The 23,213-nt window shown below is 37.6% G+C and overlaps 1 protein-coding gene across 6 annotated transcripts in view; it reads right to left on the minus strand.

Annotated features, from left to right (window-relative positions):
• Window positions 1–23,213, minus strand: part of USP42 (ubiquitin specific peptidase 42) — a 160,881-nt gene that overhangs the window by 42,386 nt on the left and 95,282 nt on the right. For 3 of the 6 annotated variants that reach the window (XM_074208162.1, XM_074208163.1, XM_074208167.1), the window contains exons 4-7: window positions 10,876–11,125; window positions 6,932–7,132; window positions 4,419–4,529; window positions 1,521–1,623 (exon numbers count right to left, since the gene is read on the minus strand). In XM_074208162.1, the coding sequence (XP_074064263.1) occupies window positions 1,521–1,623; window positions 4,419–4,529; window positions 6,932–7,132; window positions 10,876–11,116 (656 nt within the window). In that variant the 5' untranslated portion in view covers window positions 11,117–11,125. Of the gene's footprint in view, window positions 1–1,520; window positions 1,624–4,418; window positions 4,530–6,931; window positions 7,133–10,875; window positions 11,126–18,240; window positions 21,697–22,432; window positions 22,494–23,213 lie in introns of those variants that run through there. The other 3 variants (XM_074208165.1, XM_074208166.1, XM_074208164.1) reach the window with 3 other exon arrangements.

Genomic DNA, 23,213 nt, shown 5'->3' on the forward strand with positions numbered 1-23,213 from the left:
TCTACGAGAGTCAATTAGCAAGACTACTAAAATTTCTCTTTTATATAAGGATCTTCAGGTGGTTCAATGGATAGAGTGCCAAGTCTGCAGTCAGGAAGACTCATCTTCATAAATTCAAATCTGGTCTCAGCTGTGTGACCCTAAGCAAATCACTTAATCCTGTTTGTCTCAGTTCTTCTGTAAAATGAGACTTGGAGTAGGAAATGGCAAAGCATTTCAATATATTTACCAAGAAAGCCCCAAATGGGGTCATGAAAAGTCAGAAATAACTGAAAAATGATTCAACAACTCACTATCTTTCCTGTGTTTGGGTTATTGAAGTTTGTATTGTTTAGTATAAATAGGAAGTGTTATCATCTTGCTTTGAATAGAACAGACTACTTGGAAATCAGTAATGTACTACAATTCTATGAAAAATACAGAGTCCTAATATTCATTTATAAAAACTCTCATCTAAAGCTCAGATGCATAAGAAGATAGATGTCCTATGTGAAATTAAGGTGTTTACAATTTAGCTGGGGAGACAAAAAAAAACATGCAAATGTGATTACTGTGATACTATTAAGTGGGAAAAATACTCAGGAGAAATCAGGGTAAGCTGAAGCAGATTTAAGAAAATAGTAGTATCCTACTTGGATCTTAAAGGATCAGTAGAATTTGGATACAGTTGAGAATTTAGATAGAGGGCATTTCAGGCAGAGGAATAAGCAAAGACCTAGAAGTCTGAATGCACAAGGCACCAAGAATAGTAAGGCTTTGGGAAATAATAGAAAATGAGACCAAAGAGGAAGGGTGGAGCTTATGGAAAGACTTGAATGCCAGACAAAAGACTTTGGCCTTTATATGCAGTAGAAAGACACAGTAGGTTCCTAAGCAAGGAGTGACATGATGAATAAGATTGGCCTGATGGAATTATACATTATGGATTAGAAAGGAGACACACCAGTTAGAAAGCCATTAAATTAATACAGGTGAAAAGTGATATAAGAACCCAAACTTGGATATTGGTAGTGAATGTGGAAAGAAAAAGGTGAATCACAAATATTTCAAAGGAAAAAAATGACAAGAACTGGTCAAGACAGGCATGTCAGAATGGATATAATGGACAAAGGAAAAGCAAGATAACACTGAGGTTTCTTTCTAGTCTTAGAAGACTGGAAAAAACAGCAAAAATGACTAAAAAAAGGAGAACCAATCCAACTTGCAAAATTTTAAATATGAAGTGATAGAGAGATGATCAATAAAAGAACTAGAAAAAGACATTAACTCCGATTTCTGGCTACAGAGAACAATATTAAGTAAAACATGTCAATTTGGGGACTGATAATTGGGGAACTATTCTTTTCCTTAATCATTTTGAAGTCTGAAAGTAATCTCAGCAATCAGCACAGATGTTTTTAAAAATATATATGTTGCTGAAGGGTAAAGCAAACTGTTTGCTTTTCAACAAAAACTCACAAAAAAGTAATTAATACAGAGGTACAAGTAGAAGAAAATATTGTTACATTGTTTACACTTACTTATTGCTGCCATTCAGGCATGCTTTCTGCATTGCATCAACAGTATATCGAAGAAATTCATGGGCATCTTCCTGGTTTCCAAAACGGAAGTGTTTAGCTATACCTATGGAATTAAATTAAAGACAAAAGTTTTTCCAGTCACATACAATTTGTCAAAGATTCTATAAAAAATGCTTCATTTTAATAACATGCATAATTCTTTCATAAAGTAATGCAAATACAAAATTAACAGTATTTGTTAAACAACTATTGGGGGTCAGACCTAAGGATAACAGAAAAAATTAAAACAACCATGGATTTAACATTCTATTAGAAGAAACATATACATTAAGTAAATATAAATTAAATACAGGGTAATTTTGGGAAGGGGGAGATAGACAATAAAAAGCTGGGAAGACTGAGAAAGACCTCTTAAAAGGAGAAAGCAATAAGCTGAGTTTTAAACAAAGCTAGGGATGATTTCTAAGAGGTGAGAAGGAAGAAAGAAGGAAGACAGCTGGCACAAAAACACAGAGATGGAAGATAGAATGTTGTTCATAAGTTATCCAGTTTGGCTGGAACACTGAATATGTGAAGGAAATGATGTATAAAAACCCAGGAAAGATAAGCTGAAACCAGATTGTGAAAGGCCTTAAAATGCCAGTGAAATCTGTTTTATACTAGCAGTAAAAAGGAACCTGTAGAACTTCGTGAGTAGCAGAGTGACATCACCATACTTGTACCTTAAGTATAGTATTCTGACAGCTATGTGGAGGATAGGTTGGAAAAGAGAGAGATCTGAGATAAGGAGACCAATGAAATAAAAAGTTATTTCAATAGGATAGGAAAGCCCTAAACTATGATAGTGGCTGAGTGAGTGGAAAGAAGGGATTTTATTATGCCAGATGTGTTCTGAAGTCAAAACAGAAAAGACTTAAAAAAACTGACTAGATATGATAGGTGAGTTAGAGTAAAGGAAATATAATCACTGAATTAATGAAAGCTTAGTGGTGCTATTGAAGGAAACAGAAGTCAGGGAAGAGGAGAAGTTGGAGAAGAAAGACCCTGAGTTGTTCTAGATAAATTGAGTAATTGATTCAAAAGGGACATCCAGTTCTAACAGACCTTTTGGTGATGAGGAGCTCAGAAGAAAGATTAGGATCATATGTATGTGTATACGTATACATGTACACACATACACAAATATATCATCTGTCTGCAAATAATTCCCCTATATATGTAAACCACACACACACACACACACACACACACACACACACACACACACAGACACACACACTGAGTTATCTGCAGAAAGAGGACAAGTGAACTCAAAGGCATTGGTGAGGTCCCTAAGAAAGGGGGTGTAGAAAGAAAAGATAAAAGGGCCTAGGATAGAGTCTTATGGTATACACATAAGGAACAGTTCAAGAATAAAGATCTAGCAAGAAGAATTGAGAAGGAACAGTTATAAATGGTAGGAGGAAAGAAAGAAGTATTACAAAAAATCTAGAAGAAAGAGAGAGGTCAAAAGGGCCAAATGCTACCCAGAAGTCAGAAAGGATGAGGACTGAGAAAAGATTATTTATTTTGCCATTAAGAGTTCATTGAGGAGGTTGGAAGTCGGGGACATAAGTGAGAGGATTGGAACAGACTATAAAGAACGTAGACAGAATTCCTAGAAGTTTGCCTATCTGAACAATGATATTGAGGATGATAGCTTGAAGGAATGGTAGGGTCATTTTTTTTTTTAAGGAATGAAGGATATATCTGGGTATGTTTTTTTTTTTAAAAACAGGCAGGATTTTAAGTATTTGAGGGTAGCACCAACATACATAGTGAAGAATCCTAGTAAAAGGGCAGGGATTTGAGTGTAGAGAAGACTGTGAACCAGGCACTGGATTCCTCAACTGGAAAGGAAATGGGAAATAAAGAGAAAATAAAGATCAGAGCAAAGGTATGGCTGTTGGGGCAATTTGCTAGAAAAAGCTGGAAGGGCCTAAAATCAGGTGTGTTAGGAGATTATGGATTTAGCAAGTAGAGTTACCCTTTTCTTCAGTACCTGGATTAAAGAAGAGAATGAGGGTTATAGTTAAAGACTTTTTAGATTTAGATTAGGAGAATGAGGGATCTCACAGTGATCTGACTCTTTTCTCAGTAAAATAGGAGGCTCAGAAGAAAGGCAAGGGAGATACAGGTTATCTGAAGTGAGAAGTCACAAAACACCTTTTTTGAGGAAAGAGAGTAATTTTTGAAAGACTAAGTGCCATGCAGCAGGGATGGCTGGATTGAGATTAGATAACAAAGTTTGTAGTAGAACCAGTTGGTATGTCTGTATAATTTCCTCTGGCACTGTTCACCACCATAGGAATTGAAAGGGAAGAGGCAGGTGGTGATAACAGAACACAGTGGCAAAGAATGGAGAGAGTATGAAGTTGAACTGCTAATTCCAGGGCCACAGCAAGGATACCAGCTTAGAAAAAACAGAGTGGATCTACTTGAGGTCATGATGAGAACAAAGAGTAGGTGTGGAAGGAGTTAGGCACAGAGAGAGTTAGTAAAAAGAGGTTATGATCAGAAAGAGGAATTTCATCACTCTTCATTTATAAAAGTAGAACATTTGTGATGATGGTTTGAGATTCACAGTTCCTTATGTGTAGCTAAGGTGCAGATAATGGGAAATTAATGAAATGGGAGACCATGGTATTAGAGAGTACTTCATTAAATAAGGGAAAGGATTAGCTTCTCTAGGATGACTATGATCCAGACGTTGAACTTTTTAAGAAAGGAAGGAAAATGACTTAGTGGCAGATATATAACTTCTAAGACTTTGTCGTAACTATTATGAAGATAAATAAGATCAACTAGCCCATAAATACCAAAATAACACTTTATGAATATGTATCCCATATAACTTACGTCGAAGATCGTTGATGACCGGCATTGGTTTGATGACATTACCAGGATTATTGAGTGCCTGGGTAATATGGGCCTGCATGGTACACATCATACAGAATCCTTGCTCATGGCCTGAAAGAACATGGAAGAAACACTGAAATTAGCAAAATTATGATAAATGCCATACTTGAAACAAAAAACCCATTTCCTCATACTAAAATTTATCCCAAATATTAAGAGAATATTTTCTGCTCTTTTAGAGGGAAATAACAGAAGATCTGCCAATGAGACAAAAGAAAAAATTATAAAACAGTGACAGGAACCTAATCAGTTTCATTTTGGATAAAGGGAGATTTTTAATTTAATTCCTCCTGAAGCATTGCATCATTGTGTGGAAAGAATGCTGGATGTGGAATTAAAGGATTTGGGTTTAAATTCTTAGGAAAGTCACTTTTCCATGGGAGGCAGTGAGTGTGGTATAATGGAAAAAGTAACTAGACTTATATACCTAGATTCAACTCTCACCTCAGATACTTATGAATTCTGACCATGAACAAGTTACTTAACACTTTGGGTTTCAGTTTTTTTAATCTATAAAAGTAAGAAGTTGAACTCATTATTTCTGAAGGTCTCTTCCAGTTCCAGTTCTATGACTTAGACTCTTTGAAGTTCAGTTTCTTCATTTAAATCATTTAAAATGCAGGCTCCAGATTAGATGATCTCTTAAGACAACTTTCCTTCCAGTTCCCATTATCTATAATCCTATCATTCCTACTGCACAGGTTCTACTGCCAAGTTTCCATTCATATACTGCTTTCAATAAGAACAGAAGTAGATATGAAAACATCAATGAAGAATTATCATCTCTAGTATACAGAGATGAAGGTTAAAGAGCGACCTGCTGGAAACTTAATGCACCCTGATTAATAACAAAAGGAATATGTATTGGAAAAAATAATTATCAAAAGAAAGTTCAACTGTAGAGAAATGACATCATGATTAAAATTTTTTTTTAACTGGGATAGTAAAATAGAAAAATGTTCAACTGAGAGAACCAACAGAGAGTCTGACTGCTCCATTAGCTTTTTCAAAGTGTCAAGAGGATGAGAGGGGAAAATCCTAATATACTTAAATACTTCTTAGATTTATGGATATACAGACATGAATCATACAGAATGGGCAGATACAAATAGGCTGTGATCCCTACTGTTGCATGGAGTATATTAAGATCATTAGTCTATTGATAATATCAAATAATAAAAGCCTGAGAATGAGTTTATGCCACATGTTAGATGAATTTATAGGTATAAAGAATTTTAGAAAGTATGCTTATCTGACAGAATGACAAAACATGATCAAAATTTTGTCAGGTTACCTATTATTCTGCCATTGAATATCTATTAAAACTACCGGGATAATAGAGTTCAAGAGAGCACAGGTTTGTTTTAATTTATATGAATAATGGTTTCAGGCATTATATAAACTATTCTTCTAAATTTCAGGCTACACAGTTATATGAGCCATGAAGAAGGTAAGATAAGGGGGAAGGGAAGCAGAGATAGGGAAGGGGGTAAAGAAAAAGGGAAAGGAAGGGAAAAAAAGAGACTGAGAGCGAGAGCGAGAGAGAGAGAGAGAGAGAGAGGCAGCTAGGTGGCATAGTGGATAAAGCACCAGCCCTGGAGTCAGGAGTACCTGGGTTCAAATCCGGTCTCAGACACTTAATAATTACCTAGCTGTGTGGCCTTGGGCAAGCCACTTAACCCCATTTGTCTTGCAAAATCCTAAAGAGAGAGAGAGAGAGAGAGAGAGAGAGAGAGAGAGAGAGAGAGAGAGAGAGAGAGAGAGAGAAGTAACAAGGTGGAGAGAATTAATCTCTTCTCAACATAAACTATGAAGGGAAGATTTCTCCTCTCCACTGCTTCAGAGGCCACAATAGCCTAAGAATTTTTTTTTCTTTTTCCTCTTCTATTTATAAGGCTGAGTAGAAGTTGGGTTACTCCTTTCTACAGTGGCAAGAGCACTGGCTTTGGAGTCAAATGATTTGAGTTTAAAACCTGGTTCTGATATTATTGTGCAACCTTGGACATTATTATCCTTCCCTGTGCATCTTCTTCATTTGTAAAATAAGAAGGTTGGCCTAGATGTCCTCTGAGAATAACATTAAAGCTATGATCCCACAATCCTTGTACCAAATATTATTTCTGTCATATATTATTATTTGTTGGCAAAATAAAAAATGCCATTTTGAGAAATGCCAAATGATCATTAAACATATTACTTTCAAATACACTTCAGTTTGAACTAGATGCAAAATGCTTTTTGAGCTGCTGGATTTCAAATGTTTCTTCTTCAGGCTCATACAAGAAGCTAAATCAGACTCTACACACTAGTATTTCTTTTGGTATTACTGTTCACGTAGTTAGGGTTTAATTCTTGATTGTTCCTTCTGGTTTTCACAAAGAAACAAAAGTACATACAAAAACAATACAAATATATATATATATATATATATATATCACCAAAGAAAAACTTACATATTTTGGAGTGTTCATGAGATAACATATAATTGGCAAGAGGTGGCGTATATGTTAAACACTGCAATGCAGCATTGACAAAACATGTATTGCCCAAATTTTGGAGCCCAGCTCCAACTCTGTGAGATTGTTGCCACTTCAGGCAAATTTTTTCAGCTGGAAAAAGGACCTTTTGTGGAGGTGCAATGCCATCACCTGTAGCTGTTAAAAACAAAATACACCATATTTCAAAATGTCACCTTTAAAAAAAGGTTTTGAACCTTTTTTAAAAAAAAGATTAGTTATATTACTGTACATTATACTTACTGGTAATCATTTCTTTGAGTAAACTAACTTCTCAGAATAACCCAAGCTTTGTAGACATTTTTGAAATATGGAAAGATTCGTACAGTTCTGGAGGTTAAATATTAACAGAACAATAATTGTTGAATGAAAGACCTATTTCCCCTATTTAAAATAGGTGTCATCAAAGCCTTCACGTTAACATATTTCACCAAAACTACTTAGGTTCCAATCCAAAATTCTTACAGTAACCATTTAAAATAATTTTTAAAAATAGAATAAAAATTTTAAAATAATAAATTTACAACAGTGGTACACTAGGACAGCAAGCTTATTCTATAGTTCTGTAGTTGAACTAACAAGCTAATATGGAAGATTAATGGCACTAAAAAAATAACATTTTAAAAGCATCTGGGATATTAGAGCTATAAATGCTTAAGAACTTTTAATCAGTATTTTACTCAGTACCTTTTTCATCTTACCATCTTAGACAACCTTAAGACTCTATCCTCAGAGTATTTTTATATATTTTTCAAAGTTTGAAAGTTTTTTTAAGGTTTTGTTTTTGATAGGCAACATAGTAAAATAGATTGCTAGCCTTGAAACCAGGACAACTTCAGTCCAAATCTAGCCTCTATTACAAACTGAATAGGCCTAGGTGACCCTAGGCAAGTCACCTCTCAGTGCTCTTGGCAGCTCTCTAAGCCTGTTGACCTGCACTGATAGAGGAAGCTTCCTCACCTTGATGTTCTCTATATGCCAATGCAATAATAGGCCACGTACTATTCTCACATCCTTGCTTTTTTGGATGGTTTTGTTTTAAATGTGAAATTGGTTAAAATCAGGTTGATATATTCTGATTAAAGGAAGGTTCCATACCATAGAAAGACAACAGTATTGTAGAAAGGGTATTACTTTTAGGTTGGGTAGGTAGCATAGTAGATGAAACCCTGGGCCTGGAGTCAGAAGACCCAGGTTAAAATATGACCTTGAATATTTACTAGCTATATGACCCTGGTCAAGTCACTTAACCTCTGCTTCATTTTCTTCAACTTTAAATTGGGGTAATAATAGCACTCACTTTCTAGGATTGTTGTGAGATGATATTTGTAAAGTGCTTAACACAGTGCCTGGCATACAGTAGGTACTTAATAAATGCTTTTCTATCTACCTACCTGAAAAACCTTAGAAAACTGAAAAAGAAAAATTAAAACTAGACAATTTGTAGATATCCTGTGGATTTTAGAAAGCATCGGTATCAGAATCTTTGGAACAGCAGGAAATAGGCAGAAGGGTCTTCGAAAAGCTGAATTAGTGTGAGTGAATGGGGACATTCCAACTGTGGAAGAGTAGGCCTGACAAACAATATATAAGAGAACAGCTCCATCAGATATTACCTCGTAAAGAGGAAGAAGTTATAGTTTGCCTATTATGACAGAAACCGAACTAGACAGTATAAATCTTTTGTTTTATTTTGTTGGGGGCTGCTATTTTTTGCAAAGAGACAGAAACAAACTACTGACAGTGGCAGTTTAATTGGCTAGTTTTTTAGATATCAAAATAGAAAAGATGCTTGTTGGATTTGTAAGGATTTCATGGTATCGATCCTCATTAGAATTAAACAACATAACATAGATTATCTTTAAATAGGGAATATGTTAAATATGACTTTATATTTGTTTTTAAGTCTCTCATGGTCATTGATCATAAGACCTATTTTCAGTTTCACAATTGTATTATATCTGAACTCTATCTCCAGAGGATCTTATCAGGAGGTCCACCCTTAGTAAAAAAGTTTTATGAAATGGCAATTCTCAGGGAATCCCAGGACCATGTTTAAAAGTGAATAAATTATCTTTCATAGAAGAAATGAAAACAGAACTGTAATATATTTTGCATTTAAGAGAGTAATCCAAGTTGGTTCTTCGAGTGGTTGGCCTGCGCTTTAAGGATAAAGACCTCAAATAATTAGTACAGCAAGTGTCCTGCTTATCAATTTACTAAATCTAAAAATAAATAAAATCTAAAAGGAAGGCAGTGTGGCATAATGAATAGAGAATCAACCTCAGAACCAGGAACACATGGATTTAAGTCTTATCTCTGACACATACTGATATATAATGCCTTGGCAACTCACTTAACCTCTCAGTGTTCTAGGCAGCTCTCTAACAAAGGTTCTTAATCTGAGGTCTGTTAACTTCCTTTTTTAATATTTGATAACTACTTCAATACAACTGGTTTCATTTGTAATCTTATACTTTTCAATTTATTCATTTTTAAAAATTACTCTGAAGAGAAGTCCATCGGTTTTATCATATAGAAAAAGGATTAAGTGACAAAACACAGGTTAAGAAATCCTGCTCTAAATTTGAAATTCAAGATTTTGGAAGTGAATGCTGAAACTTGTTTTTGCATGTAACTGGAGGAAAAATAAAATAAAATAGAAAAGAAAAAAGTCCTGCTCTAAGACTATAAACTGAAGAAAAAAATGACAACCTGCATTGATAAGGGGAATCTCCTCACAAGGAAGTCTCCCATACCAATAAAATCAAAGATCTAATCCCTGTTCCTAATAATGTGTTATGCCTGAACTAACTCTCCCACCCATTGGCATTACAGATAAGCCGCAATAATATCTAACTTAAGAAAATTTACATTTGGCAACATATATTGGTAATTTATATTATGGCAATAATAAATACTTGTAATCCAAGTATGGGGAAGCCTTACTCAAATAAAGAGCATGCTTTAATAATTAATGAAGTGCTAACTGTTCTTTTCCCATCTCCTTTAATGAGTATTTGCAGATAAGTTTACTCTCCTGAATGGCCAAAAAAGTCCTGATCTACCAAGAGTTGACAAGAGTGGAAGCTATTAACATTTTTTCTATCATGGATTACTTTAGCAGTTTGGTGAAGCCTAAGGACCCCTTCTCAGAAAAGTTTTCAAACTCATAAATTTAAATTAAAATACACAATATTATATTGAAATAGTTATCAAAATATTTTTTGACAAGTTCAAGGATTATATGTTGATGAAGAGCCATTAAAAATCAGTTTCAATATATTTTAAAATAAACATGTTGAAAGTAAGCTATGTACAGAAATCTTTCCAAGTAGAAATTATTTCCTTTCTCTTCATTTCAAAGTCATGTGAGCAAAAAATTATCAACACCTGCATAAGATTTATCTTCTAATAAGTTTGATGTTTTGTTTAAGCTGCTTTTTTGGTTCAACTCAATTAACTTGATATTTGCATTGCTATCAAGTCTCTTTCAAAGCAATTTAATTTCATCATAGGTTAAATGGTTCTCAGAACTTGGCAAGGTAGGCATAAGAGACAAAAGAGACAGAAAGAGAAATGAACATCTAGAGTTAAGACAGCAATGGTCAGGTTTGTTGAATGTGACAAGCATTACTTTGTTTCATTAAAATTCTCACTAGAGAAAGTTTATCCTTCTAAGAATTAGGAATAAAAACTATAAAAATCCATATTAAAAACATTCTGTCAATATAATTCAAAATATTTATTGATCAACAGAAACATCACAAAATAAGGAGACCTTTGGTGAATTTAAAACACTATGCCACAAAACCAAAGCAATATATCAAGATTTTTTTTGGTTGTATTTTTCTCTTCAAATAAGAAAAATGAATACTTACATTGATCTTTCTGTGCTGATGGCTTTGATTTGTCTGATATAGATGAATTAGAATAAATTGCAGCACCAGGTACTGGTCCTAAAGAAATTTTGTGTTTGGGGATGTCTGTCAAAGAAGATACAGCTCCCCAACTTGCAGAGCCTGAGTCCATGTCTCCGAGTGAACTTGCCACAGAGCTGCCAGGTTGATTCTGACAAGCTGACGGGTTGGAAGATTCAGATACTTTGTCAACTATAGTCATTGTTCACCTCTGGAAAAATATAAAGTTGGAAATAATATTCAGAATCAGATAAAAAAGATGAAAAGTTATTTATCCTACTCATTGAATTAATCTGGTTTCCTAAATTCTCCTATTTGTAAATAATCATTATAAAATCACTAAAATTTCAAAGTGTGTTAAATTTTATTTCATCACAATAACACTTTCTTTGAAATGTCACTTTTAAAAAAATGCCAAACAAGAACAATTCAATTTTTAAATACATCTAAAATATTAGTGGAACATAATATTCCAAATTGGATTCCCAACATTTACTTACTATATTTAGTTCCCTCCCTACAAAAAAAATCCAAATTTTAAAATTTAATAAGCATTTCAATTTTGCACCCTTTCCTACCAAAATGCAAGTATGGTTTTTTTTGGTACTTGAAGGAATCTGTAAATTTAATCTAATCTTTAATGTGTGCATTCCCTCCAACAAGGAAGATGCCAACTTACCTAGCCTGTCCTTCTGTGCAGCTCTTATTCAAATCATCCCTTTCTATTTCCTGGGGACAAGTTCAATACCCATGGACTGTCCAGATATTGTATTCTTCACTCTTCCTATACAAGTAGTCCATCTATATTTTTCTATCATACATAGTTTAGGTGATATGTTTTATGTACAATTTATTTTTGTAATATGCTATAGAGCACACCATGTGTCTTTTTTTCCACTGTCCTTTGAATAACTTGAAATCTTGATTCTTTGGATGATTATAGTATTCCATGATTTGCAATTACCGGAACAATACTGGCATTTAAAAGAATTTTTGTTTCTGGGAGCAGCATAATGTCACTGAAAGTACTAAGAATTAGCCAAATGAAATCCAGTCTATTTTCTTCTTCCTATCTAATTCTAGACCCAGATCAGTATCCATCTGCAGTGTCTGTCTGAGATATATACATACATATACTGAATCTATTCAACTGAACTTCATAGTGTGGACATCAGGCATCCTTCATCTATTATAGTTTTCCAGTGTTGATTCTTGAGCCAAATCTAATTCATCAATCAGTTCACTGTCATCTACAAACATATACTTTCTGTTGCAAATGAATGTCTCTTATATTTGGACTCTCCTGGATACTGTCCATGCCTTGTTTTATGCCTTACTTGCTATCAATAGAAACAACAAAATTGTCTCTGTCTTTGCATCTGTCAAGGAGGTTTGCATGATTTGTACAAGAGTATGGAGGACATCTTATTGAAAGAGAGTTCCTAAAATTACATTTTATTGTACCAAGGCAAAGTTTGTAGGCGACAAACTAAGCACAGTAGGACTTTCTATTTTCTCCTTCTAAGTCTATAAAGATGCAGTCTACTATAGGATATTATTTGTCAAGACATGCTCAAAATGTGTAATTATTCTCACCCAGGTACTGTAGAATGAAAATAAAGGCAGATGGGTTAGTACTTAGTCTTATTAGTTGTTTTTTCCCCCTTCAGATATCCTAAAGCTTGATTCTTCAAGATTGAGACCCTTCCATTGGGGGGGGGGGGGGGATTCAGGATATTAAGTATGCTTTAGTTAACCTTTCAATATTTTTATTTTTAGCGGAAAATTTTTTTTGGTCTTGTAAGAATCTGACCCATGGTTTTAATTTTGATCAATGTAAATAGTATAAATGCATAAAGCACATTGAAATGACTTTATTTTCACAAAAAATTCAAAACCAATTTATATATTGGCTCATCAAGATGAGGAGCCTCTATTTAACACGTAATATTTTAGAAGAAGAGGATGAACATGGTACAGGGGGAAAATATGCTAGATTTGAATCCAGAAGAATTAGATTCAAATCTCATCTCTGTAAATTTAGTTGCATGACCTTGAGCAAGTTCCTCAGTATCCTTTATCTTAAGATTCCTCATCTGTAAAGTACGGGTGGATTCCAAAGTTCCTTCCAGCTCTAAGTTTATTATCCTATAAAATAGGGCAAAAGCATCAAAATGGATTCAAACGCAAATATTTTTAGTAAATTATTTTTTATAACAAGTTTCCCCTGGAATTCTAGAAATTCAGAATTGAAATGAATGGATTAAACATTTTTTTCTAGTCCTTTCTATAAAGTTTCCTCAGTGACATTACTCAAAAAGACTGAGTTCTAACCACATTGAGAAAAAAAAGGGGGATGAAGCATTTTTTCAGATGACCAGAAAGACTGACAAGTCCAAGGTCACCTAATTAGATTTGGTGACAAAGTGTAGAATCCAAGATTCCTGATTCTCACTATACCAAATGAACTCTTGAAAAAAAAAGTCACAAAGCATTTTCAGAATACAAGCTTTGCATTTCATGAAAGAAGGAATCCCATCAACTCACCTAGAAATGGCAACTTTATCAATCTGGACAACCAGAAAAACCTAAAAATTCAGTGCTACAATCTAGGCCCTGAATAGTCAAAAGAATTTTTTAAGTTTACACATTTCAGGGGCGGCCTAGGTGGCATAGTGGATAAAGCACTGGCCTTGGAGTCAGGAGTACCTGGGTTCAAATCCGGTCTCAGACACTTAAATAATTACCTAGCTGTGTGGCCTTGGGCAAGTCACTTAACCCCATTTGCCTTGCAAAAAAACAAAAAAAAATAAGTTTACACATTTCACTTAATATTAAAAGCCACATGATCTCCCTTAAGGTCTAGCTTTTCTTAATTTTTAAATAATTTTAACAAACTTAGTTTTCAACCTATTCCACACATAGATTAAAAGCATCAAGTTAAAATTAAAGGGAAGCTGAGAAAGAAAAGTAAACTGGACAGAATAACGGCAAAAGTAGAGAAAAAAGTATATAAAAAAGCAGATCCAAAAACAAACTGAAAACAACATAATTTTAGAAGTATTCAGGAATCAGTTCTCAAATTCTATTTCAAAAAGGAAAGATACTAAAAAGAATGGAAAAGATCACTGCAATACAAAAAAAAGTGACAGAAGACAACTACCAGTTCAACTGCTAGATTTCTCAAAACTCTCTTAAGTCTTTATGAGAAGAGCCTGCGTTTTCAGTGCCTTCATTCTCAACAAAAACTTGAAAAGGGTGCAGACAGGCTTTTACAGGCTATTGAACCATCAAACACACGACCAAGAAGCTGCAGAAAACAAACAAACAAAAAAATATATCGATATTCATTTTTACAAAGAATAAACTCGTGGGGCAGCTAGGTGGCTCAGTGGACAGAGCATCGGCCCAGGAATCAGGAGGACCTGAGTTCAATTACAGCCTCAGACACTTAAGTTTCCTAGCTGTGTGACCCTTGGGCCAGTCACTTAACCCCACTGTCTTTCAAAAAAAAAAAAAAAGAATAAACTTAGGAAGGCAAAGTATAAACTTGAAGGCTCTCTTCAGACTTGCCATCTCTTACTTATGAAATACACCTAAAGACATTACTTTGTTCAAAAATTCTAAGTTGGGTGCAGCTAGGTGGTGTAGAGGATAGAGCACCAGCCTGAAGTCAGGAGGACCTGAGTTCAAACTTAGCCTAAGACATTTAATAATTGCCTAGCTAAGTGACCTTGGACAAGTCACATTGCCCTAAACAAATAAAAAAAATCACTAAGTTATTAACATCAGGAGAAGTATTGAACAGGAAGGTACACTATGTTCAATGAAGGTGTTTTTTCAACACTATGGAAAACGTCCAAAATGAGAAAGTATTTCATTATTGGGTTATCCAAATGTTCCTATTCACAGTTGCAATCTGTATGTCATCAAGCACTGCTTTTAACTTAAAGGTCATTGAAATCCTCATTAATGCAAAAGAGCTTTATTTAACAATTCACAATGGAAAAAGAATGAAAAGAAAAACATTTATTATTCAGACTATGGACAAGCAAAACCAGACAATTAGCCTGTAATCTTTCTTTTCACTATGCTTCTTTGTGAAGTTTCTGGGTTGGGTAGACCAACTATGTATAAGGAAACAGCATGGAAATGAGAGTGCTGAGACTACTTCTCAGGAACTTCAGAACCATTCACTCTCAGGAATCTCCCACAGAATAATGGAATAGACACAGATGGTAGTAGGTATGGTGGTTTTATTTCCCAATTATGAACCTTGCCCTGCCTACCTTCCCCTCTTGTCTACATCTGAATAGCCTGTAGGGCACCCTGGGCTATATGAAAGCAGCTTTCTCTTGCATGACTTGGAGGGTCCTGGGACTCAGGAATATGTAAAATATGTTCACAAGTATAAACAAAGCAAAAACATATTACTGGTAAAATCACTTGAACATCAAGGTCTGAACAGGATTTTTTTGTGATCCCTGAAGAACCAGAGCTTACTCTGCCAATTCTGCTGCTGCATCTGCTTTTATCTTCCTGCCCCATTCAGCTTCTTTACATTTATTTAACTCTGTTCTAATGCATTTCCTTGGCTTTCTTTGGTACAGAGAGGCTGTATGCAATTTCCTCCTCCGATTCTGAGGGTGATACTGGCATTACCCAGTGATCACTGAGCAAGCAAAGTAATTTCTATTCCAAAGCCTCTGAGGAATGATTCTGGAATTGGATCACTAACCCACAGGAACTGTCTCTTCTGGGTCTCTCTTTCTATCACAATCCATGATCTCATTACTATGGCTCCAGTAAAATAGACTTATCCTCTTCTCCCTTTGAAAAGGGAGCCCTAAATTAGCTATTTTACTTTCTAAGGATAATTCCAACAATCTTCACTTCCCTGGTTTTCCAGTCTACCTGTAACTTTACCTCACAGGATGGACCTAAATATTCCTGCCTCCCCTCTTATGGGCTACAGTGCTTTTCTCTTTATTACATACTTCTAAACAAATTTTTTGTGTGTTTAACATTAATATTCAAACACAAAAAGAAGAATTTATGTGTACTTTGGTTATATTCATTTTTTTTTTTGGTATTCCATATTATATTTAACAATGTTGGGAGGAAAAAAAGACAGCCCCATACTAACAATCATTAATCTGGATGTCTTGAATCTGTGATGCAAATAAGGTGACCAGGGCCTAGAACTGAAAAGGAAAGATCAAGTTGGATCTATTTAGGAAACTCATACTTATTAAGGGTCAAAAACTGTTCGGCAATGAAAATCCTAGATTTTTAACATTAATACTCTTCCTTAGTAATCCTATATGATTGGGAATGATAGAATTTCATAATTTAAAAAAAATTAAAATTACAAACAGTCTAAAAATCAGTAGAAAGATACATGGTAGGGATAATTAGGTTGTAGCATGTTACAACAACAGAGGAAATACACTGAAGAAATTGTGTCAAAACAGTCCTAGAACTATGTATTAGTGGGAAAGGATGTGGGTCATGTAGCAAAAATGAAACAGATGGACAACCCAAATATATCAGTACCCCAGGAAAATTTAAAGGCTAATGCTTACAGTATGTTAGGCATAGGACCATAGATACAGAGTTACAACCTATCTAGGAACAATTAGGTGGAGCAATGCATAGAGCATTTTACCTAGAGTCCAGAAGACTCAAATTCATATTCAACCTCAGACACTAGTGTCTGTATGTGACCCTGGGCAAGTCACTAAACCTTGTTTGCTTAAGTTTCCTCATCTGTAAAAATAAGTTGGAGAAGGAAATAGCAAACCACTCCAGTATTTTTGCCAAAAAAAGTCGCAAATAGGGTCACGAAGGGTCAGATAAAACTAACTCACTGAACAACAACAAAAAGGGAATTGTCCATCACAAGTGAAAACATGGATCTATCAAAATAAGAATTCAAAAATATAGCAGTTTATGGTCACTTAATGAAGTTTCAAAAAATGCTTCATAGTTTAATAGCAGAACTTGGAATAGGAAGTAACTAGCAATGTAGAAAGTCTCCAAGGATAAACACAAAAGGAAAGGGACTAAATGAGGGGCCCTTTTTAGTATTACTTTTTATAACTACACATTTCTATGCTGAAAAAAAGTCTACTTGCAAAGGCATATATATATATATATATTATATATAATATATATATAATATATATATGTATGTATTTTGTGATAAATAAATATACATGAGTTACAGTGAAAGTTCAAAGTCTCTGGGGACCAGTAACAGATAGAGATAAATATTCTAAACTCTGTTGAAGACATGTAAGATGCCTTTTTATTACTCTGTTGAAAACTCCTTATTAGTAACTTATGTTTATAATGGTCTATTGGACCTGTTCTATGATTTTTTCCCAGTCTGGAGAACTACTAGTTAAAAGAAGTCCTTCCACTAATTTAGTAAAGTTTCCCTAGGACACACTGAGAAGTTAAGTGACTTACCCAGGTTGAAACGTCAACATGTCAGAGATGGGATTTGAAGGAGGTTTTCCTGGATCTGAGAGGAACTCTCTATCCACTATATCAAACTATTACCTCTCATAGATGTGATCATAGCAGTATCATATAAATTTGAGACTAGAGAAGTCCTTTAAAGAACATATAATCCGAATTCCTCATTTTATAGACAAAGAAACCAAGTCTCCAGAATTTAAGTGATAACTCAAGAGTCACCAGAAATGGTTAAATTATTTTGATTATATGATATCTTTATTAAAAAAAAAACCAACCCATTACACCAAAATTCAAGATTCGGTCCCAAAAGCTAAATGGTCAAGTTCAGTTATGAAAAAGTAGATGAATTATTGTTCCAAGTAAGTGAGATGTACAAATTAAATTTAACACTCACAGCCTCACACCCATCAGGTTAACCAAGACAATAAAAGTTGGAAAGTCAAATCTGGACCAGCTATGGATGACAGATACACAAAGGTTGGAACTATGAATTGATTCAATCATTCCTGAAAATAATTTGGAGCTATATTAGAAAAGAATCTCTCATGCTAATGAAATCACAGTCATTAGGAAAATCACTAAATTTTGTGACCTCATAATCCTTTCCATTAACAGACACATATCCTAAGAAGGTGAAAGACAGAGGAGATTCATCCCAAGACATCCAGATCTCTTAATCTCTATTTACCTTATAAATCTTAAAATGAAAAAATTAAAATAGCTTCTACCTCCCAGGTAAGTGGCTATAAGGATTAAATGAGATATTTGTAAAGCATTTAGTTCAAAGTCTAGCACACAGAAGGAGAAATATAAATGTTAGATATTATCATTGTTACGTACACAAAACTTCTACATGGTAGAAAAGGGCTGGAAACAAGCAGAATGTCCATCAACTGGGGAATGGCTGAACAAATTATGGTATCTGAAGATAAAGAAATATTTTATTACGATGTAAGAAATAAGAATTCTGAGAAACTTTAGACCAACCTGAAAAATATCATTACAACTCTGATCAATGAAATAACTAATTATGATTATAGAGGTCTGATGGTTAAACCCAATTCTCTACCCTTGCCTAAGAACTGGTTGATCTTAGGTACATAATGAAACATACACCATCAAAATGTGTTGGTTTGTTTTTTTTTGTTGGGGTTTTTTTTTTAGGTTTTTGCAAGGCAAATGGGGTTAAGTGGCTTGCCCAAGGCCACACAGCTAAGTAATTGTTAAGTGTCTGAGGCTGCTTTTGAACTCAGGTACTCCTGACTCCAGGGCTGGTGCTGGTTTGTTTTGCTTAATTATATTTTTTCATTTCTAGAGAAAGGTTCTATCCAAAAGAATTTTTAAAGTTTTATTACACAACAGGCTAAAGCACCAATTACTAAGAGAACTTACTTATATAGAACTATATCACTAATTCCCAAAGGGTCCCATATAACTGAAACTAAAGACAAACTATTACCAAGTACATACGTATGTATATATTATATGCATATAAAATATATATATACATATATGACTTAATAACATATTATATAATACATTATATTACTCAATAATAATCCCTTTGATTAAAAAACATAAGTGGTTTCTATGGAATCTTATTGTTTTGGGGAAAAAAAGAAAAGTAGGCAAAAGTTATCTTAACTGCTTAGAAATGAACAGATTTAAAACTTTACTTCTGATAGCCAACAAATTGCCAATATCCTCTCACATACTTTCCAACTAATTATTCTAGTTCTAGCTCTCATTTTCATCCCACTGGACTTATTTTACTAGCCACCTAAATTGTAGTTCTTTGCCTCCAGACCTTTACTCACTGAGTACACCTCTGCTCAAAAGCTTTACCCAGCTCCCTGTTTATGGTCCTCCACAATCTGGCTCCCACCTTGAAAAATAATGTGGATGGGGACAGCTAGGTGGCTCAGTGGATAGAGCACCTGCCCTGGAGTCAGGAGTACCTGAGTTCAAAAGCAGCCTCAGACACTTAACAATTACCTAGCTGTGTGGCCTTGGGCAAGCCACTTAACCCTTGAAAAATCTAAAAAAAAAAAAACCCCAATGTGGATGACATTTGCTTGTCCTTAAAAAAGAAAAGAAAGAAAAAAAGAACAGAAAAGCATCTAGTAGTAACTAGACCGATGCACTTCAGTTTAGGTAGAAGACAAAGAATAAAGTACAATAATAAGAACAAAAAGATCTGCTTTTATTTATAAAAAACATTAAATAGTAATAAGAATTTTTTAATTTTGTCTAAATAAACTTCAAGTTTTAAGTCAACTTTTAACAAAAAAAGATCAAAAGAATTCACTTCACTTGGTCCAATTATGTTTTTTTTTCATTAAGTAAAAAAACAACTTATTACTCATCGGACAGACTCCTTATCAGTTCCATTTGGGGGGAAAAAATCTGGTTAGTGTGAATTCTCCTTTTCTTTTTCTTACATATACATATTTTCAGTTGATAATTTCTTATGTCCCTAAAAGTGTTAAAGCTAGATCTACTTGCCGTAAGTTCCTTCCTACAATATAAACAACTGTATGCTAAATTTGTCATAAATCAGGATTAATAAAACATTCCTTAAATTGAGCATGTTTATCCCTTATCACCAATAGTACTTATAAGCCACTACCTCAAAAAGTAACTTTTTTTCCCTATCAACATCTAGTTCTGACAAAAGGCATGAAACAGAGTAAACCAAAGTCATTCATCTTACTATCAGCTGTTCCCCTACACCCTAAAAGAGATTGAACACAAGTAGAGAAGTATAAAAGTGAAGAGTCAACTTTATACATGTTTTTCCTCAGAGTGAGTGGCATATTTTCATTGGTGCTGATGAGATTAAGTAGTAGAATACATCATACTTTTTTATGTTTAAAAAGAATCATTAAGGGGTGGCTGGGTGGCGCAGTGGATAGAGCACTGGCCCTAGAGTCAGGAGTTTGGAGTACCTGAGTTCAAATCCTGTCTCAGACACTTAATAATTACCTAGCAGCGTGGCCTTGGGCAAACCACTTAACCCCATTGCAAAAAAAAAATAACTAAAAAAAAGAATCATTAAACATTGTGGCAATTCATACACATCTGGTAAAGATGTAGAAAAGAAACAGTTACATTTCATTGTTTTTATAAACAATGTAATTTCATGATGTGGCAATTTTCTTTTTAAGACAAAAAGTTCCCCCCCCCCAAAAAAGGCAATTCAGACCCCAAACTAGAGATTTACCAGATTACATTTTTTTGTAAAATTTAATTGCTTTAATCAATAAGCAAATTGCCTGATGTAGAACATTTATAACCCAAACAAACTTGGATAAGTCATTACAAAAAGAAAGTGAAAGTGACCCAAGTGAAAACATCAATGAAATTGATCAGTCCCTTTTCTGGCCTGAATGAATAATCAGCAAAAGAACAGAAGTCATTCCTCTTTCAAGTAGTTAAAAGTTTATAGTTTTGAAAAAATTAAGATGGAATTTCTAATCTGAAAATCCCGTAAATACAAAGACCGCAAAAATTAACTAAATCATATTACCTTTATCTGAAACAATAGTCCTGGTAAAGATGAGTGACCAATGAATGGAACACCGGCTGACTTTAAAATAACTATACTAAAATGACATTCCGATAGTAAATCACCATATTTTCCCATAAACCGGCAAACATTGGATGTCAACATAAGAACTTGAAAATAAACAGTGCTGTTCAGCCAAAGCAAGAGCTGAAATTCCAATTGCTCTCACCTTAAGTAAACTTGTTAAATTCAAATACAAGGACTAGTTGACACGATTTCTATATTACAAAGTCTCCATTTCAAATCTTAGGTTGCACGGGGCATCCCCAAACCTTTTTCTTAAGAACAATAAAATTATTAATTCTCCCTCGGTAGGACTTCCAATAATATAAACAACAAGACTCGATTTTTTAGGGGCAGGCGATGCCCGTTTTTTTAAAAGGCACGACTAAAACAAGGTGTGTGGTGGTGGTGGTGTTCCTAAACACGCGCTTCACACTCACCCGGATTACATCGCTTTCCTTCCTTTTCTCCATCTCTTCTGCTGCCGTTGGAAAATTATATACACAAAACCCGGAGCCATGCATGCAGGAGCTCGATAGTTCACACAAGGGCAAACTAGCTTCAACAGGGGAGGGCCAAGCGATAAGGGTGGGGATTTTTCCCCCTAGAAAAAATGGAGGGGGGTGGAGCAGGAGAGAATAGAGCTGAAAAGAGGGGGCGCGTTGGGTCGGGGGAGCACACGCGTGAAGGAGGACGGCGGTAGAACGGGGGGCAGAGGACAGGAACAGGAGGGAGTGGGGAGCCCGTGAGGGGGGCGTCCGGCCGCGGAGCCCGGGCGGGGGCAGGCAGAGGATGCCCCCTCCTTCCTCGCAGCTGCCGCCGAAGCTGCTCCAGCACACGCCCACCCTGGGGAGAGACGCCGGCTCCGGGGCCTAGCAGCAGCCGCCCTGCCGGTGAACCTAGCCAGCCTGGGGGCGGGCTCTCCTCCTCCGACCCACCCGGGGCCCGCACCACATCGCCTAAAGCCCCTTCCGGACCCCCGGAAAAGGAGCCGGTGGAGACGGCGCGGGTCCGAGGGGGTGGGAGGGGGCAGCCCTCAAGGAGCAGTGTCCATGGCAACGGGGGGGGAGGAAAAGGGGCCGCGGAGGGCAGGGATTTCAGCCCCCCCCCGGTCCCTCCTTGCAACGCCCACCCGGCGGGCAGAGGGGGCGGCGGCCGCGCTCCGGCCGGGAGCGGGGGGTTGAGGCGCCCCCTCCGCCCCACACCTGGGCGGGGAAAGGCCGCGGCTGCCCCAACCCCCGCCGGCTCCCCCACGCCTGAGGGGGGACCGGCGGGCCGGGGGCCCGGGCCGGCGCGGCGGGGCGGCCGGGCCGGGGGCACGGGCGGAGGCGGCGGCCGGGCGCCCCCACACTCACACCGCACACACGCCGCCCCGCGCCCCGGCTCCGCTCCCCGGGGAGTCCCCTTCGGCGGGGAAGGGCGAATCGTCCGAAAGCGGGGCGCCACGGCGGCCGCGACTACCTGGCTCTGCTCCGCGCTCCCTCCATCCCCGTCCGGCCGTAGCCGCCGCCGCCGCCGCCGCCGCCTCCTCCTCCGCTACCGCTACCGCCGCCGCCGCCGCCGCCGCCGCCGCCGCCGCACACAGCCCGAACCGCCCGGCGGGGGACAATGACGTGCCTCCATCCGGGCACCGCCGCCGCCGCCGCCTCCTCCGGGTCAGGAGCCGGCGCCGGCGCCCGTGCTCCGCTCCCGCCGCCAGGGGGCGCCGGGACACGCCGCCTCCGCGCTCCGCCGGGGCGCGCCGCCAGCTCCGCGGCTCCGAGGCGGCCGCCTCCGCCGCGCTTCTAGTAACTAACGGGCCGGCGGCCCCCGCCCCGCCCCGCCCCGCCCCGCCCCCGAGGCGGGAGCCCCGGGCCGGCGGAGGGGGAGGGGCGGCCCGGCGAGCCCCGGGCGGAAGGCGCGAACCTGCCGCCGGGGGGCCTGGCCCGAGCCGCGTCGCCCTTCCCGGCCGCCCCTGGCCCCGCTCCGGCTGCGCTCTCGCCCGAGGGTGCGCGCTCTGCGGGCTTCTCCCTCCTTGCAAGGCGCCCTTCGGGCCGCCGCGGCGCGCCGCCGCCTCGCCCCGGCCCGGCCCGCCGCCTCCCGGCTTCTGGCTTCCTCGCCCCGGGGATCTCCGCGGGCGCCCCGAGACGAGGCAGCGCCGCCCCCCTTTGTACCCCCGCGATCTTTTGTTTCTCTCCGGAATCCCCCCGCCTTTGCCGAACGGGTCTGGGAGGCGAGAGCCTAAGGAACAAAAGGCGGGGCG

The sequence above is a fragment of the Macrotis lagotis genome, chromosome X (genome assembly GCF_037893015.1).
Source record: "Macrotis lagotis isolate mMagLag1 chromosome X, bilby.v1.9.chrom.fasta, whole genome shotgun sequence".
In the NCBI taxonomy this organism is placed as follows: Eukaryota; Metazoa; Chordata; class Mammalia; order Peramelemorphia; family Peramelidae; genus Macrotis; species Macrotis lagotis.